Consider the following 17,901-nt stretch of genomic DNA (forward strand, 5'->3'; position numbering starts at 1 on the left):
ATAATTTTCTCCGAAACCTAGGCTAGCCTAATGAAGAAATCTCGATCTTTGATATTAGAAATCTTTGGTAGATATTAAAATATTAGAAACCACCACACCACACGAAATGTGTTTATACCTATCCATGTTTATCCGATATTATTTATTTTCAAAACCACTTATAAAAAGGGGAAATGAAAAATCTCAAAGCATTCATCATTTCTATATTAGATATTCTGGTATCTTTAAAAACGGCTCTGCTTTCACTTCAAACGGAGCATCCCATGTTGGTCACGCTCTAATAATTTACGAGGACATATCAGAAGGTGAACATACTGTATATCAGTGTAGGAAATACACCATGGGGTATTAAAAAGTAATAATAGTTATACGTGAGATTGAAAACTGGTAGGTAAGGGAAAGTTAGACAAGTTCAATATCTTATTGTGCTTAAAATTTCGAGCTTACTTTTTCTGGTCTTAAGTATAAGTTCTCTCCATATTTTTGGTGGTTAAATCCCCATCCAAAATAATTCATGCAAAGTAAAATGCTTCACTATACATTTTATCCCTAAAAGTCCTCTAAATGTCTCTAGTCCAATACTTCAGGAAAAAACAATTTGCTAATGTTACTAAATGTAAGTTTAAGAGAAACTTGTACAAATTCTAGGAACTCCCAAAACATTGAGATAAAACACTCAACAAATTGCCGATTGCTAAGTATCCGAAAATTTTCCTTCTATCAACATCTCAGTACAAGTTTTCATATTATCTTCCTATTCGTAGAAGCTGACTTTAACTTTCGGCCTAAAGTTTTCTCATTAAAATATAATAGGTAAATTCAATGTACAATAAATAGATGAATGTCTTTGAACAAACTATGAAACATTTCACTGTTTATCAAATAATGATTTTAAATAAGGTTATTGATAAATATCTTCAGTATATTTCATGTAGCTTTGCGTAGTAATGGTTACTCTGTTACAAAAAAGTCGCATTCAAGTAACAGATTTTAACACTGTAGACCGTGATGCTACGGGTAAATCAACATTTTCATTATCATCATAGATAAATGCGTCAATTTGAAATGAATCAGTCAAAATTATCCATACGTACCCAGAAAATAAAGTAGGTTAATTCCATTTTTACCCGCCAACTTGTATGTGATTGCACCAAGATCAATAGTCTACGTGACTAGAAGGGACCTGAATTCACAAGCACACAGAATAGCATAGCATAGCAATTCTGATAGAATTTGATTTACCATTTCTAGCGAAGAAGCGATCTTTCGTTATTAGTATTCCTGAATAATACAGCCAATCTGACGGTTGGAAGAATTTTATATTGGTCAAATAAAAGTTTCACGAGATTTTAATTTCTAAGTGACCCAAGAAGTTTCTCAGCTTCTGTCACACTTTTAAGTAAGATTTTTTTTATTTTAGCTACTAATTAATATGCAGCTTCGAGGTTGGTAGTTTGACTAAATTAATTTTGTAAATAGTTACCGATATTTAAGTTCAATCGAAATAATACCTAAGTATAGACTTTAAACCTACTTTTCTTAACGATATATTAATTTCCTCGTTGAGTAAAAGTATTACCCACGCAAATTAAGCAAGCGTGGTGAGCGCTCAATCCTTCTGTGTGTGACTGACGAGTAAAAGGTATTTTGAATGCCTCAAAGTTAAGTAAAGTTGTCAACAGTACGATGTTTATGACTAATAGACCCAAAACACAAATGGCCAATAATCAGCGTAATAGGCTAACCACTTAATTAAACTGAAAGGACCAAACACACAGTCGATTACATCAATAAAATCATCGACATAAAACTAACCCCAATTCAAAAGCTAACGCATATTAAACCAAGTAATTACTTCGCAACTGCGGTTTCGGAAGCCGCAATTTTCACCGACTTCAACATCCATTTAGAAGTCGATACATGGACTGTGTAACAGTGTTTAACAGCTGCGGTCATGACAAATTACCTACGTAAGCGTTAGTTGTACGAAGTCTGGGACGATGTCCAAAAAGGCGACGTGACCTGAAAATTGAGATTAATCTATTTATTGTTTTGTTTGGACTATGGTATTTGGGAAGGGAAAGTGTGATTCGGGATGTGAGGAGCATTGTTTTTGTTTTGTTTGATTTGTTATTGTCATCTTTGTTTTGATAGGAGCCTATTCTCTGCTCGAAGAATGTTGATCAAGGATTAGTGTCATGGGGACGTATTACTATTATACTAGTATTTATTTTTCGTTGATGTTGCTAAAGTAAAAGATAAATAAGTGATCTGAGCCTGGTTGACATATTTTTTTCGGACAGACACAAAATACCCATTCAAATATTACAAATCAATCAACTACTATCCTAAAACTGAATTGTGTTATATTCTAAACTAGTCACATTTTAAATTGAACACAAAAATCTTTACAAGAAATCCAATCCCCAATAAATTTACCTTACAAACCTCTAGAAATCAATTCCAATCATGAATTAACCAGCTCCCAAAAATAATTTTGCGACACAACGGTACTCTTAAATAAATACACTAACTTCAAAGCGGAGTGGCCGAACCAGGGAACTTTGATTTCAGCTCAAACCTTCTTCTTGGCGAACTGAAAGAGTGGAAATTAATTGCAAATAAAGAAAGTTTTGATCCGAGCGCTCTGAAGTTGTTTCTGTTTACAAAAGTGAAAACAATCAGATGCCTAAATGTGGAAATTTACGTTATTGGGAATTGGTGGAGGCACGTTTTAGGTACTGTTAAAAAATAATTTAAAATTTCATCGTTTCCTTGGTTCAGACTGGCAGGCTACATTTTTGATTTCGTCGTCGAGCGTCGCTGACAACAATTGGCTTGACGCCTAAGATAGCAATTGGAATGTTACGAGGACTCTTATTCTCTAAAGATATAAAAAGAGAAGAACAAAGATCCGGCGTTTTAAACTAGATCTTGATGCTTTATATGTATTTGAACGTATATAAGCAGAAGTAATATAATATACCAATATTTGTCCTATATTCATCTTTACGACATTCTAGTAGCACAGGTAATAAAGTGTAACGACCTGTTTTCGCTTGACATCATTCTTGAACACCTCGAATTTTGTGTGAAAGTTTATGGCTTGTGAACGTGCAGCGCCATCTACTGGATGTTATGGGAACTAGGGGTGCTGAACCGTTGCATGGTGGTTCTTCCTTGTATGCATAATAAGATATAGTCGCTTTGATGGTGTCTTTAACATTAGTTATTTGCTTACGATATACTCTTAATGATAATTAAATCAGTGAAGAGGCCAAACCTAGGTATAATAGTCGTTGGTGGTAGGTAAATAATGCAGTTCAATGTCTTGGCAAAAATGAACATCAAGATGTTTATTTTTAACAATGTTTTACATTTTACATAAATACCTGAAAAGTTCGCAAAATGGCTTTTAAACAGTGATGCATTCTACATTGCATTTTCTTCAAGTATTGGTTGCGTTTCAAGTCGATTCTGACGTTTTCGTCCCAACATTGTACCCGTATATAACAGCTGCTGATGAGAATAAATAACGGCTACACAAAGTAAATATTGGCGACTCCAAATTCAGCGTCTGTTGCTAACTTCCAAATGAAATCCTTTAAACAGGGCTTGTTTATGTTTTTAGCATACAATTGTTTTTTGAAAAAAATACGAGGTCTTTCATTTGGATTTAGAAACTTGACCACTTAATTCTGTTTTGGTCGAGATCTATACAAAATTCGAGTATTTTTTATTGTGATGAAGAAAAATGCATCATGAAATAAAATTCTTTTGTAATCGTAACTATGTATACTTGAGTTTCAAAACACAGCTAACTATGGAATGTGATGGGATGTTTTACCTAATAAAACCTTATAAATTATTATATTCCAATTTCCATAAGGTTTAAATCAGATATAAACCTACATATCCTCCGATTTCAAATTCATTTACAGTTCAAGCTTTAGTCACAAACGCTATTTTCCTTTACCGTTAGAATGGTTTAGGCCAGGCTGCGTTTAATTTGGATCTGACCCAAGAAGCCAAGTATTCTTTGGCAAAATACTAAGTAGAGATAATTTTGTAACTGAAATCCACGTAACGATAATGTATGTCCGTAGGCTAAATCTTCTGATTTTTTGGCTGAAAATCTACAAAAGTAACTAATCATCATCTCCCGAGCCTTTTCCCAACTATGTTATATGCACTATGCATGCAAAAGTAACTAATAAAGAAGAATTTAGTAGGTACCTAAAGTGAAATATCTTCATTAATTTAAAATTAATCCTTAAGCAATATTCTTGTTCAATATCGAATTGTGTATGTTCAGATTTTAAGTAATGAATTCTAAATGATGCTGTTATTAGGCGGAACTACGAAGTAGTTTTGGTAACTTAATATTTCTGGGACAAAAATAAATGAAAGCAACGAATAAGTACTTAAAATATATTTTAATGGCCGCATCTTAAAATTAACTTACTGCTTAGACTTAATAGTATACGTTTCACAAAGGTTTTTCTTCTTGATTTCTTCCAGTAATTTAGGATCAAGCATTTTATTCACTATGTTTGATACTCTACTATCGTAAAGTGCTGTTACGTGGTCTGATTCGATATGAAAGACTTTTACAGGTTTTGTTGAATATTTGGATAAGTTATAATCCTCAGGTAAACTTTCTTCTATATCTGACAAACCTTTTATCAGAACTATTTCCGAATTCAACTTCAAATTAGGTTCATAGTTTCTTGCAAATGTGATCCTTCGGTACGCAGATTCCAATATCGACCACTTATACTGATTGGAAAAGTTCCCACATCCCCTTAATACGTGCATGGAAGCTTGAACCTTGGTCTCCCAATCTTGTGCCTGATCCAAATATTGATTCAACTCATCTGATACACCTCCAGCCATTAAAAAGTACAAATGTTTCAACACAACATTTTGTAACTCGGAATCTGTCAACTCGCCCAAATCAGACCCAAGTTGTATTTTTAATACATCGGGACTGCTGTCCAAACAATATACAACGCCAGTGTAACCTGTAATTTTCAAGTAGTGTAAACATTAATTGAATGGAAACCAACCATTTGTTTGAGCGCTTTAGAGAATAATTTATGAAGGGAATTCGTAATACTGTTTCGAGGGTGGAGCATGAAACAGGGTTTATAGTAAACAAGCCCAGATGGTAATGGAAGACTTTTGAATTCAAGAAATAATACTGCATTAATATGAATTAGAAACTGCTTTAAAAATACAAAAGTACTTTTGTTAAATTAGACGGTAATCGGTATTTGCAACCAACTTTCATTGAACGTGTTATTGTTGGATTAATTGGATTCAGAAGTAATTAAATGAGAGTTTGACGACAAAATAATGTAAAGGAATGGATATTTAATTACCTTCTTTCTCCAATATTGCAGCCACCTCCAAAGCTATATTCACCCCAAAGGAATACCCCAGCAGATAGAACTTGGTTTTGCTCTCGAATTTAGTTTTCATGAACTGAAACAATTTGTAAGAATTTTTCATAAAGACGTTTCATTTATAATAAGAAATTTGATATAACAAATAGCTGGCCATTAGTGTAATAGGTTAGCTCTCGGAGGTATTTTCAAAGTAAAAAAAATATTAGTGAAATTAGGTTCGAGTCTCTTTCGAGCTAAGTTTAATAAATTGTGATGTTCAATTGTTTTGAAATATGATGTTATTACGAATAGTATAAGATTTATATCGGACAGTGAACTGGATTTGAAACGTGAGTACCTAAGTAAATCTATCCTAATGGTGTTTATTTAAATTTGTTTTCAGAATAGTTTACAGATACAGTTATTTACATTTCTTACTCCTTCCCGATATTGTAGTTGTCGTTGTCTTGTGATCATTGTGTAGTAGTAGATAGATATCAGAAAATACGTAAAATTTCATTGAAGTTATTGTTCTAAGGCTGGTTATAATTATTGAATACTAAACAAAAATCATTGAATTGCATATTACCTTCCGAACAGTAGCAGCAATTTCTGGAATACTATTGCCTTCTATATCTGGGGCTAGCTGAACAGCCACGGCCTGTACTTTGAGTCTCTCAGCCACGGAACTGAAGATCTGGTGACGACCTTCAAACCCTGGTATCATTGTCAAGTAAGTTTCTGTAGGGTCAAGGTCACTCTGAAAATAAAACTGGATTATTACGGCATTCAAAAGGAGAATTTATTTCAATGGATATGAATAGAAAAGTTGTTCAAGGAAAAGTTGTGATACATTTTGTAAGAACCTAAAGCAAACATAAGGACCGTGTAGTTTGTTAGTTTCAATTCTAGCTAAGATTTTATTTCTATTGAATAATAAATTAATCAAATTGAAATGTAGCATATAATACAGTTTTCAATAGAAATATAATAATCTAAGGCTATCATCATCATTACACTGAGCCGAAAGATATGCAAAGTCAATGATATATATGATGAGCTTAAACCTTAACCATTAAAAATCTCACCAAATTAATTAATAATTGGTATATATACTTTAAAACATACCTGTGTTCCATTATTAAGCAAGGTAACCATTGGTACAATAGGATGTGATGTTTCTAAATGTTCTTCTTCGTCATCAATGTGAGTGTAAAATGCCCCTAAACCGGTACTGCTTTTTGGTTTCTCTGTTGCGGTATTTCCAATGTTTTTGAGGCTGGAATAAAGCTTAACAAATTAAATATAGAAACTTTTCAATGTATTCATTTTTTTTTCAGCTCGTGAGCTCGTAGGAAAATTTGAGACAAGCTAAAAACTGGTCCTATATTTCTTATATGATATCTGAATAGCAGTTCTTTGGAACCTCCGAAATCTACGTCAAGAACTTAGTGCGTCCAAAAACTATCAAACTTAAATACGTCCAAAAAGATCAAACCTCGGTCATAGAAGCTGGACCCAATCAGAGTCCACATACCTATAGATATAATAATCTAGATCACAACATAGTACTAAATAGTATTTCTATCAATACCCGTACCACGTTGCGTATGAGAACTATAAAAAACTTCGTTCTCACAAAGCAATTTTCTGTAAAATTTTACGAGGGACACAAAAAAGTTGCTTAGGTCAGCTTTTCCTTTATTTGTCTATACAAGGATAGTTAGACAACTATTTTATCGCATTGTGTTTATAGACAGTATTATTAGTAATAATTTTCATTGGTGATTTGATAAAATAAATGTGTACCTAACAATTAATTAAAATCAGACAATCAGTCTTTCGAAAGAGTATTGAGTTGCCCTGGTAACTGGATTGAGGAGGTCAGACAGCCAGTCACCCCAAGTAGAGTACTGGTACTAAGCTGCATCAAGTTAAACCAGAAACCGACTATAACATAGCTGGAAAAAGCCTAAACAGATGATAATTCACTAAAATTATCATCTACTTAGCTTTTTAACACGATGACAGACAATCGTCTCTTATTTGGGACACTTAATAATTCAATCTGCATTGCGGACTGCGTATGTGTTTAAACCATATTGCAGTGGACTTAATTCTGAGGTAAACTACCTAATGCATTATGATGATAATAATTTTGTCTTTTGACTTTAGCACATTACTATGGTAGCTGACCCGTATTCTTATTTTATATTTATCTGTGTGTATTTAAATAATATAAGCATTCTGTGTTCTGAATTCAGAAGCCCGAGACATTATACACTCATTATATCACTCATGTATTACTACGAAATCTAAACAAGGATAAGCTCATATAACAAACCTATAGTGGTCTAGACCAAAACGGTCTCTAGGATTTCAATTCACCTTTAGTCAAAAATCAGTGAAGCAATTTTCAAATTACTCTTATCATTACTTATTAGGCTTACCTTTCTATTGAGAGTTGCTGCAGCTTTTCGACTGGATAGTCCATTTTATATCTGTTTCTGACGAGAGCTTGTAATTCTAGTAAATTCACTTCGTTCAGTTTCAAATTGTTGACAATCTTATCAGAATCGATAACTTCAATTTTTTCTGCACCTACAATGATAGATTTATAGGTAATGGAACTTATTAAAAACATGAAGAGCTTTGTCTTTGAACAAATTGACAAAGTTTGGGATCTACCTATTTCAAGGATTACCAAAATATTTATTTTGCCCTACATTGAAATAATATTATTGACCATCACACACTATGATAAGTAGGTATACATTGGCTCACAAGTGATTTTGCTGGATATCATTCTTAACACCTGTTAATTTTGTTCGTTGTTATCTTTTCTACGCCCCTATAGAGCCTATAATTGTTCTTTGGGTAATCTATACATATAATAAATCTGTAGAAAAGTATTTTTTGTACATTGAAGAAATTGACAAAAAAAATAACCAGCATGTTAAAGGATAACTAACAAAACCCATTTCCATCATTTTTGTCATTTTTGTCTGTTTGTCTGTTTATCTGTTTGTTTGTTCGCGATTCACGTAAAATCTACGAATTAAATGCAGACAATGCTTATATACAAAAATTCTACGTAACTTGGGGTATTACTTAGTTTTTGTTTCATCGAAATCGATTCACTCTGTCAAAAGATATGATTAATTTTGTGAATTCAAGATGTAAAATATTACGACACGCAATCTATTTGTCAAAACTGTACATTTGAATGTTGTACTTATATTAGTTGATCGGCCTATTATTAATCTTTACACAGAAAATCACACCTTTGTAAGTAACTTCGGAAGAAAAAAAAATGAAAATTTTGTTTAGCCAAGGTTAAAGTAGCTCCATCTGTGGTAAATAAAATACATCAAATTTGTCAAAGGAGCGAGGTGGTAAATGACAATATTACCATACATCCTTTATAGAGGATTATTATTTCAACAGATGGAGTTGTGTATTTTCCGTAATTCACCAATTCAATTACACTACGTGTTAAAATATTTAACACGTAGTGTAATTTTTCGATAGACATTTCAATAGTGTTTGTCAGTTTGCCGTGCCACATCAAAATCCAACTATAATTATTACCTTGATGAAAAGAAAATTAATAGTTCTCAGCCAAATTTAAAACGGTGCCATCTAAATTATTTTTTGAACATTATGTCAAAAATGATGACTTTAGTGGAACAATTAATTATCATTTAAAGTTACAGATGGTGTTCATATCAGGATTTTTTCATAAACATAGTTTAGCTTATCTTCCACTAATGTGGTGGCCTTAAAACAAATTACTTTGAGTGAGTAGTATTAAGTAGACCTTAATTATTTTTTCTGATGCAAAATATGTAAACTTAATCCTAGAAGAAATGAGGATCTATCTCTCGCAAGCGCTGCTAAGCGTGAGGTAGGTAATGTAGGATTCTGTAGCTTTAAAAACAAGCCCAGATACAAAGTGCAGATAAGAAATGGGAGCTCTCTCTATTTAATACCATACACACGTAAAATGCTTTATGCGTCTGAAAACGTACAAATTACGCGCCGCATACCAGAGACATGCTTACTTTCAACTTCTGATCGCAAATACACTGTCCACGATTACGAACAGTCTCAGTAAGACCCGAGCCAAGTCTAAAAACCCTAAAAAACACCTTTTATATAAAACTACGTTTGATGTCATTTAATCACAAAGACAGAATTGTTTTCTGTTGCAAATCCTATCCACCTATATCCTATCCTAATCCAGAATGCATTTCAGGTGTGCATTGCACAAAAACCAATGGTATCCTATTCGAGAAGTCAAAAGAGTTGACCTGCCAACGTCAGCTTCTGCGCTAAGCAAGTGTTCTTAATAGTACCATTAGAATTACATTCATCGTTGAATGAGGTGAATAAATTTTCAGAAACCACAATAACAGTAGGAGCCAAAGCGTATTATCGCTTCATAGAGCTCTGATTGGCCCCAGGTGACCAAGTCAGGTCTGATTTGTTCGTTCATCAGATCTTTGAAAGTGTTTCGGTGGATACTTACTGTCGTCCTGTTTACGTGTGACACAAAATATGGTATATAAACGTCCTCCGCAAGAGCGAAATTTTCCCGGTGTGCGGTAGTGACGGTAGCGATTTGCTGGCTCCACCAAGAAATGACAAATTGCGAGCGTACATTCTGGAAATCTTGGCAAAACTGCAGGTTTCAAGTACGAACACATTAAGTGGACTCTCACAGATACGTACATTTTGCCTATTCGTGAACTAATGCAAACATTTCGGTGGAGTCCCGGCTTAAGCCTCCCCCACATTAGGCGTGCGCGATCCTCGGGCGTGTGAGTAGCGCGGGCGCCGCGCGTGCGTCGCGAGCGCGTTGCGTGAGCGTCGCGTTTTGCTGCCCTGCGGCATTTGCAGCGCGCTCGCGGCGCGCACGCGCCGCTCTCCTTGACGTTTAACTGCCAAGGCGTTTAGCGGGCGGCGGGGATAGCGGGCGAAGGGGTAAGAACGCAACTCGAGCGCCGCGTGCTCGCCGCGAGCGCGTCGCTTGCACTCTTCACACATGCCGCAGGGCAGCAAAACGCGACGTTCACGCAGCGCGCTCGCGACGCCCGCGCTACTCACACGCCCGAGGATCGCGCACGCCTAATGTGGGGTCAGCCTTACCATAGTGAGTAAGTGAAACTATCCTACCCTATGCGCCTGCTGATGATGATGACTCATTTTATCATCCATCCAGCTATTCCCCAACTATGTTGGTGTTGGCTTCCAGTCACCGAATCTGTTTGAGTACCAATATTTTGCTTGGAGCGACTACCTATCTACAATCCAGTCAACTACACAAGACGATATCCATGGTAAGACTGACAGACTTTCTGGCTTCTGATTAGTCGCAGCAGCTGCAGAAAATGTACAAATGACAGCTTTGTCAGACTCAAAACATGTAGACATAGATTATAGCTGTTTCCTGTGAAAATTACTTACGCACCATACGTAATAATTTTCCAAATTGGCTGAACAACGTCACAAACTTTACTTCTTTTGTTTAGACAAATGGTCACATCCACAACACAACCTTGATCAATGAATCTATTGACGATTCTATATTGCCCACGCAGACGAAGTTGCGGGCAACAGCTAGTCCTTGAATAAAATCCGAAACATCATGAAATGCAAATAACAAAATATGAACGTGAACTATTTCAAAACTACATAGACTTATTTATTTTATTTATTTAATAAAAATAGAACAAATACATAGTACAAAGGCACAGCTTATTTCATTGATTCGATTATTGATACTACGAATTCCACATTTCCCTTCATGAGACTAAATACGTGTTCAATGCCCAATATTGCAGCATTGGCGATCATTGCACCGCACTTAGTACAACTAGATGCGTTAATTCCAATTGGATAGGTGCGCGACAAACTGGTTCATAATGTTTAACATTGTAGTGGGATGTTTAGGCTTGGTTTGATATGTTTTATTACTTGTTTTGTAGATTATTTTTAAGAAGAAAGTCTGGTTATCATTTCATCTATGTCAAGAGGGATGTCAAAAGATACAAACTCTTTAGCTTTATATTTTTGGAATAGATTTTAAATGTTTTCCCGTTATGTTGTCGGTCTGAATGTAAATAGGTTAACATAGAAGTACAATAATTTAGTTATAGTTTATTTTAAAACTATTAAATATCATACAAATGAAAATATAAATCCATTTACTTATTGCTAACGGTCACTAAAGGGCACCGACAATCATCAGCGCGTCTCTTCACAAACTTTCACATTCAAATATTTTTGAAAGATTAATTAGGCCAAGTACTCGAAACTAAAAGTTTCTCCAAAGTCAAGTCACAAGTTTCTCTTAAAAAATAAAAGCGACTTTATCGTAGTTTTTGCGATTTATCTGACAATTTATTTCGTTGAATTTTGGCGTCAACTATAATCCATACTCCAGACTAATCTATACATATAATAAATCTGTAGAAAAGTATTTTTTGTACATTGAAGAAATTGACAAAAAAAATAACCAGCATGTTAAAGGATAACTAACAAAACCCATTTCCATCATTTTTGTCATTTTTGTCTGTTTGTCTGTTTATCTGTTTGTTTGTTCGCGATTCACGTAAAATCTACGAATTAAATGCAGACAATGCTTATATACAAAAATTCTACGTAACTTGGGGTATTACTTAGTTTTTGTTTCATCGAAATCGATTCACTCTGTCAAAAGATATGATTAATTTTGTGAATTCAAGATGTAAAATATTACGACACGCAATCTATTTGTCAAAACTGTACATTTGAATGTTGTACTTATATTAGTTGATCGGCCTATTATTAATCTTTACACAGAAAATCACACCTTTGTAAGTAACTTCGGAAGAAAAAAAAATGAAAATTTTGTTTAGCCAAGGTTAAAGTAGCTCCATCTGTGGTAAATAAAATACATCAAATTTGTCAAAGGAGCGAGGTGGTAAATGACAATATTACCATACATCCTTTATAGAGGATTATTATTTCAACAGATGGAGTTGTGTATTTTCCGTAATTCACCAATTCAATTACACTACGTGTTAAAATATTTAACACGTAGTGTAATTTTTCGATAGACATTTCAATAGTGTTTGTCAGTTTGCCGTGCCACATCAAAATCCAACTATAATTATTACCTTGATGAAAAGAAAATTAATAGTTCTCAGCCAAATTTAAAACGGTGCCATCTAAATTATTTTTTGAACATTATGTCAAAAATGATGACTTTAGTGGAACAATTAATTATCATTTAAAGTTACAGATGGTGTTCATATCAGGATTTTTTCATAAACATAGTTTAGCTTATCTTCCACTAATGTGGTGGCCTTAAAACAAATTACTTTGAGTGAGTAGTATTAAGTAGACCTTAATTATTTTTTCTGATGCAAAATATGTAAACTTAATCCTAGAAGAAATGAGGATCTATCTCTCGCAAGCGCTGCTAAGCGTGAGGTAGGTAATGTAGGATTCTGTAGCTTTAAAAACAAGCCCAGATACAAAGTGCAGATAAGAAATGGGAGCTCTCTCTATTTAATACCATACACACGTAAAATGCTTTATGCGTCTGAAAACGTACAAATTACGCACCGCATACCAGAGACATGCTTACTTTCAACTTCTGATCGCAAATACACTGTCCACGATTACGAACAGTCTCAGTAAGACCCGAGCCAAGTCTAAAAACCCTAAAAAACACCTTTTATATAAAACTACGTTTGATGTCATTTAATCACAAAGACAGAATTGTTTTCTGTTGCAAATCCTATCCACCTATATCCTATCCTAATCCAGAATGCATTTCAGGTGTGCATTGCACAAAAACCAATGGTATCCTATTCGAGAAGTCAAAAGAGTTGACCTGCCAACGTCAGCTTCTGCGCTAAGCAAGTGTTCTTAATAGTACCATCAGAATTACATTCATCGTTGAATGAGGTGAATAAATTTTCAGAAACCACAATAACAGTAGGAGCCAAAGCGTATTATCGCTTCATAGAGCTCTGATTGGCCCCAGGTGACCAAGTCAGGTCTGATTTGTTCGTTCATCAGATCTTTGAAAGTGTTTCGGTGGATACTTACTGTCGTCCTGTTTACGTGTGACACAAAATATGGTATATAAACGTCCTCCGCAAGAGCGAAATTTTCCCGGTGTGCGGTAGTGACGGTAGCGATTTGCTGGCTCCACCAAGAAATGACAAATTGCGAGCGTACATTCTGGAAATCTTGGCAAAACTGCAGGTTTCAAGTACGAACACATTAAGTGGACTCTCACAGATACGTACATTTTGCCTATTCGTGAACTAATGCAAACATTTCGGTGGAGTCCCGGCTTAAGCCTCCCCCACATTAGGCGTGCGCGATCCTCGGGCGTGTGAGTAGCGCGGGCGCCGCGCGTGCGTCGCGAGCGCGTTGCGTGAGCGTCGCGTTTTGCTGCCCTGCGGCATTTGCAGCGCGCTCGCGGCGCGCACGCGCCGCTCTCCTTGACGTTTAACTGCCAAGGCGTTTAGCGGGCGGCGGGGATAGCGGGCGAAGGGGTAAGAACGCAACTCGAGCGCCGCGTGCTCGCTGCGAGCGCGTCGCTTGCACTCTTCACACATGCCGCAGGGCAGCAAAACGCGACGTTCACGCAGCGCGCTCGCGACGCCCGCGCTACTCACACGCCCGAGGATCGCGCACGCCTAATGTGGGGTCAGCCTTACCATAGTGAGTAAGTGAAACTATCCTACCCTATGCGCCTGCTGATGATGATGACTCATTTTATCATCCATCCAGCTATTCCCCAACTATGTATGTTGGTGTTGGCTTCCAGTCACCGAATCTGTTTGAGTACCAATATTTTGCTTGGAGCGACTACCTATCTACAATCCAGTCAACTACACAAGACGATATCCATGGTAAGACTGACAGACTTTCTGGCTTCTGATTAGTCGCAGCAGCTGCAGAAAATGTACAAATGACAGCTTTGTCAGACTCAAAACATGTAGACATAGATTATAGCTGTTTCCTGTGAAAATTACTTACGCACCATACGTAATAATTTTCCAAATTGGCTGAACAACGTCACAAACTTTACTTCTTTTGTTTAGACAAATGGTCACATCCACAACACAACCTTGATCAATGAATCTATTGATGATTCTATATTGCCCACGCAGACGAAGTTGCGGGCAACAGCTAGTTAATTATAACTAAGGTTATTGACCCCTGTCTCGAACATTGCTTGTTTTTGTTTTGTTAAAATATGTATAGTTTTTTGTACGTCTTAAGCTCAGCTTTAGTTTAAAAAATAATTACACTGACCTCTCAAGAGCCTGGCAACAAGCACTTTAAATATTTTCTTAAGTATATAGCGGTTTTATTCGTTTTTCGGAAATTGCTTACCATACACGGCTAGAATCTAGAGGTAACTAGATGTTATGGAGTAATGGTTTCCTACATACCAACATAATTTAATCAAAATTGGTATAGCTGTTTGAACGTGTTCAAGTTTTAAACATATTCAAAAAACCTCGCCTCATATAATTTAATGTAAAGTGTTAAAACCAACTTACCAAATATTTTAGCTAATTTAGTGCAGTAATCATTAACTTCCGTACTAAAATCACTCGACATCACATTTGTGTGTTTTAATTTCAATCCATTTTCCATTGTATTGAATAAAGCTGTCAATTTTCGTGGATTCAATGTTTTTGCCTGAAAATTTGAATAATATTTTCGTTACTTATTAGTTAATTTCCCTGTATTTCGTAGACCTCAAATAAGAGGTACTCAGTTTGATCTGTATGTATGTTTGTACGTGATTATCTCATGTTTGGCCAAACCGATTATGATGCGGTTTTCAGCATAGTTTTTATCAAAGGTAGATTTCAAGATTTCAAGTATATTATTGAAGTCTTTTTTATGTATTTTTGGAAAAAGTTTGTTTATTTGTCAGTGTTGTAGTTAAAAACAAATATTATGTGATCCTCACCTCGTTCAATACATTAGTTTGAACAAAAAGTGCTGGGAAGCCAGTTTCTGTCCTTCCTTGGCATAGCTTTTCTAATACTGAAAGGGAAAACTCGAGGCTGGCACTTTGTGAATATGGTTTCAGAATAACGAAGTGGCTGAAATATATAAAACCGTAAGTCATTTGTTTTTGTAAATCAAACAGGTTAATTTCTTATTACACTGGGTTCGCTTATAAGCTGTTGACACAATCTTTTAACGTTCATTTTGAAAGTTGAATATTAGCAGTATTTGGTTTGAAAACAGTAACATGAAAAATCGTATACAGCAATATCCTCGATCCAGTCATAAATGGCAAGCGCAAGTGTCAAAGTTTCATAATAAATTGAGCTGCTGACTTTTTGAAACTCAATCGTTCGATACTGCTACAAAATGTCCAATATTGGTTTTGATAAAATTCATATTGCAAAAATATTATTATAATATTGAGAAATACCGAGATAATCAATTACTTGTACTTCTTTACATATGAATAAGAACAATCGCCTATCAGAGCAACAAAAGGCTAATATTAAAATAACTTCATTTTCGTACCCCATTGTCAAAGATAGGACCATTGTGCAAACTGGCAGAATCACTAGTAATTTATCTTCAAGAATAAAAGTACTGGCATACTGCAGACTAAACAGTTGGCCAACAGTTGACCCGATGTTGTTAAAACCATACAGACAGAATTGTGTTGCTGGGGAGTTTGTTCCACCACTTCTTCTTCCCAGCACAAACTCATAGGAATTGGTTGGGATTGAGCGGGAAGATTGGGGCTGTCGATTTTCAGCCTACTTCGAATAAATTACTTTTTATGTTTAACTTCGTTTAGGAAAAAATCTTGATTCCAATAATAGTTTTCAGTGAGTCTGTTACCAGCTAAAGTACTCATCTTCATACTGATTGATGAGCCCAAACAAACTGTCGGCCGACTTAAAGTTTCTAGTATGCGGGTACTCTTAAAGCTTTAAATTTTACCTCAACTCATTACAATAGTTTTTAGACGTCACGTCAAGATTTATAACTGCAGTGGCGGTTTTATTGAACGTTTGAACGAAATCTTGTGGATTCTCATGGTTTTTGTCTTCAGCTTCAGGGGCTATGAAGATTCCTTTTATGGAACCAATTCTGGAAGCTTCTTTCAGTAGTTTGGTGCAGCCTTGTTGTGTTTGCAGGTTTTCTGTCGATATTCTTATTGTTACTCCGTATTTGTTCCAAGATCTGGTAATTATGAAATACATGAATATAATGAATGTTATTGAATCTTAGGAGTGTGAATACCTAATTAACATACCAAAAACACAACAAAATTTTATGCAAGTAGATCAAAATACGAATTATAGACTAAATCACTACCCCAGAAACCAAAAGCTTCTTACATTTACATACTCTGAAAAACCTTCAAGATCAAAGAAACTTCTTTATAGTTTAACTCTCAAACAAGTACTATAGCACTGCACTGAACTAGTTTCCACATAAAAATTTAACTAGGTAACTAAGTACATAATAAAGGTAGTTTCTACTTACAAAAACTTCGTGTGCCAATATCCAATAACTTTAAGTCTTGAATGCAATACAATTTTTCTGGCTCCATTCTTGACCAGTCTGTCAGCCAGTTCGATTCCTATACCACCTTCATCGCATACCACGATGTAGACTCCGGTGGGACTGTAGTTCATTCTAAAACAAAACGTATGTTCGTAAATATTAGGTCTATTTTCCTTTGGCCGTTTGGGTCTGAATGTGTTTAATTTAGTCTGTAAGAAGGTACTGCTATCAATACATTATAGAGCAGACTAAAAATATGAATGATCAATTTGGAATATTTCTTTAAATTCAATTTAAATAATGACATAACTTATTCATACTTTATGATCGAACAATAAAAATACCGTTTAAATATAAAACCGATTCGAAATGAAAGCTGTAATAAATTTCCATCACTTCATTCTATCAATCACAAAAATATTTTAAAGATAGAGTTGTAAATATACTTTTCTTGAGAAATACATCAACTATAGTATTATCGTAGTCATTTTATAAAAGGTCATAAGAATAAAAGAGTCCTATTGACTATTAAAAATAAATATTTATTTAGACGTCAAATACAGAACAAATGAAAGTCGATAGACTCAGGACTTAGGCCTTACATAACAGTTATAAAGTTAAACGATCATAGAAGTTTAAAATATAAGTAAACTTAATTCATTAAATATGAAGCAAAGTAATAATTGCATAACCTTCGCAATCAAATAAAAACATATTTCGCTTATGCAAAATTACCTAAGTGTTTAGTGTCTCACATTTCAATATTGACTGTTGAAACTTTTAAATGACAGTTCAAATAATTTCGACGTTTGACAATTGAGTTTGAGGAGAAATTCAATAATATTAATAACTAGCTGTTTTCCCGCGGCTTTACCCGCGTCCCGTGGTAACCTCTGCCCGTACCGGGATAAAATATAGCCTATGTTACTCGTGGGTAATGTAGCTT

General features: G+C 35.1%; 1 protein-coding gene across 1 annotated transcript in view; it reads right to left on the minus strand.

Annotated features, from left to right (window-relative positions):
- Positions 1 to 4,417: 4,417 nt before the first annotated feature.
- The window catches only part of LOC124636626 (fatty acid synthase-like), a 49,469-nt gene continuing 35,985 nt past the window's right edge, over positions 4,418 to 17,901 (minus strand). Inside the window, exons 32-40 of the mRNA XM_047172793.1 lie at positions 16,935 to 17,087; positions 16,386 to 16,628; positions 15,385 to 15,520; positions 14,966 to 15,107; positions 7,841 to 7,991; positions 6,519 to 6,669; positions 5,980 to 6,150; positions 5,385 to 5,487; positions 4,418 to 5,024 (exon numbers count right to left, since the gene is read on the minus strand). Of these exons, the coding sequence (XP_047028749.1) occupies positions 4,462 to 5,024; positions 5,385 to 5,487; positions 5,980 to 6,150; positions 6,519 to 6,669; positions 7,841 to 7,991; positions 14,966 to 15,107; positions 15,385 to 15,520; positions 16,386 to 16,628; positions 16,935 to 17,087 (1,813 nt within the window). The 3' untranslated portion in view covers positions 4,418 to 4,461. The remainder of the gene's footprint in view (positions 5,025 to 5,384; positions 5,488 to 5,979; positions 6,151 to 6,518; positions 6,670 to 7,840; positions 7,992 to 14,965; positions 15,108 to 15,384; positions 15,521 to 16,385; positions 16,629 to 16,934; positions 17,088 to 17,901) is intronic.

Source organism: Helicoverpa zea, chromosome 14 (assembly GCF_022581195.2).
Source record: "Helicoverpa zea isolate HzStark_Cry1AcR chromosome 14, ilHelZeax1.1, whole genome shotgun sequence".
Classification (NCBI taxonomy): Eukaryota; Metazoa; Arthropoda; class Insecta; order Lepidoptera; family Noctuidae; genus Helicoverpa; species Helicoverpa zea.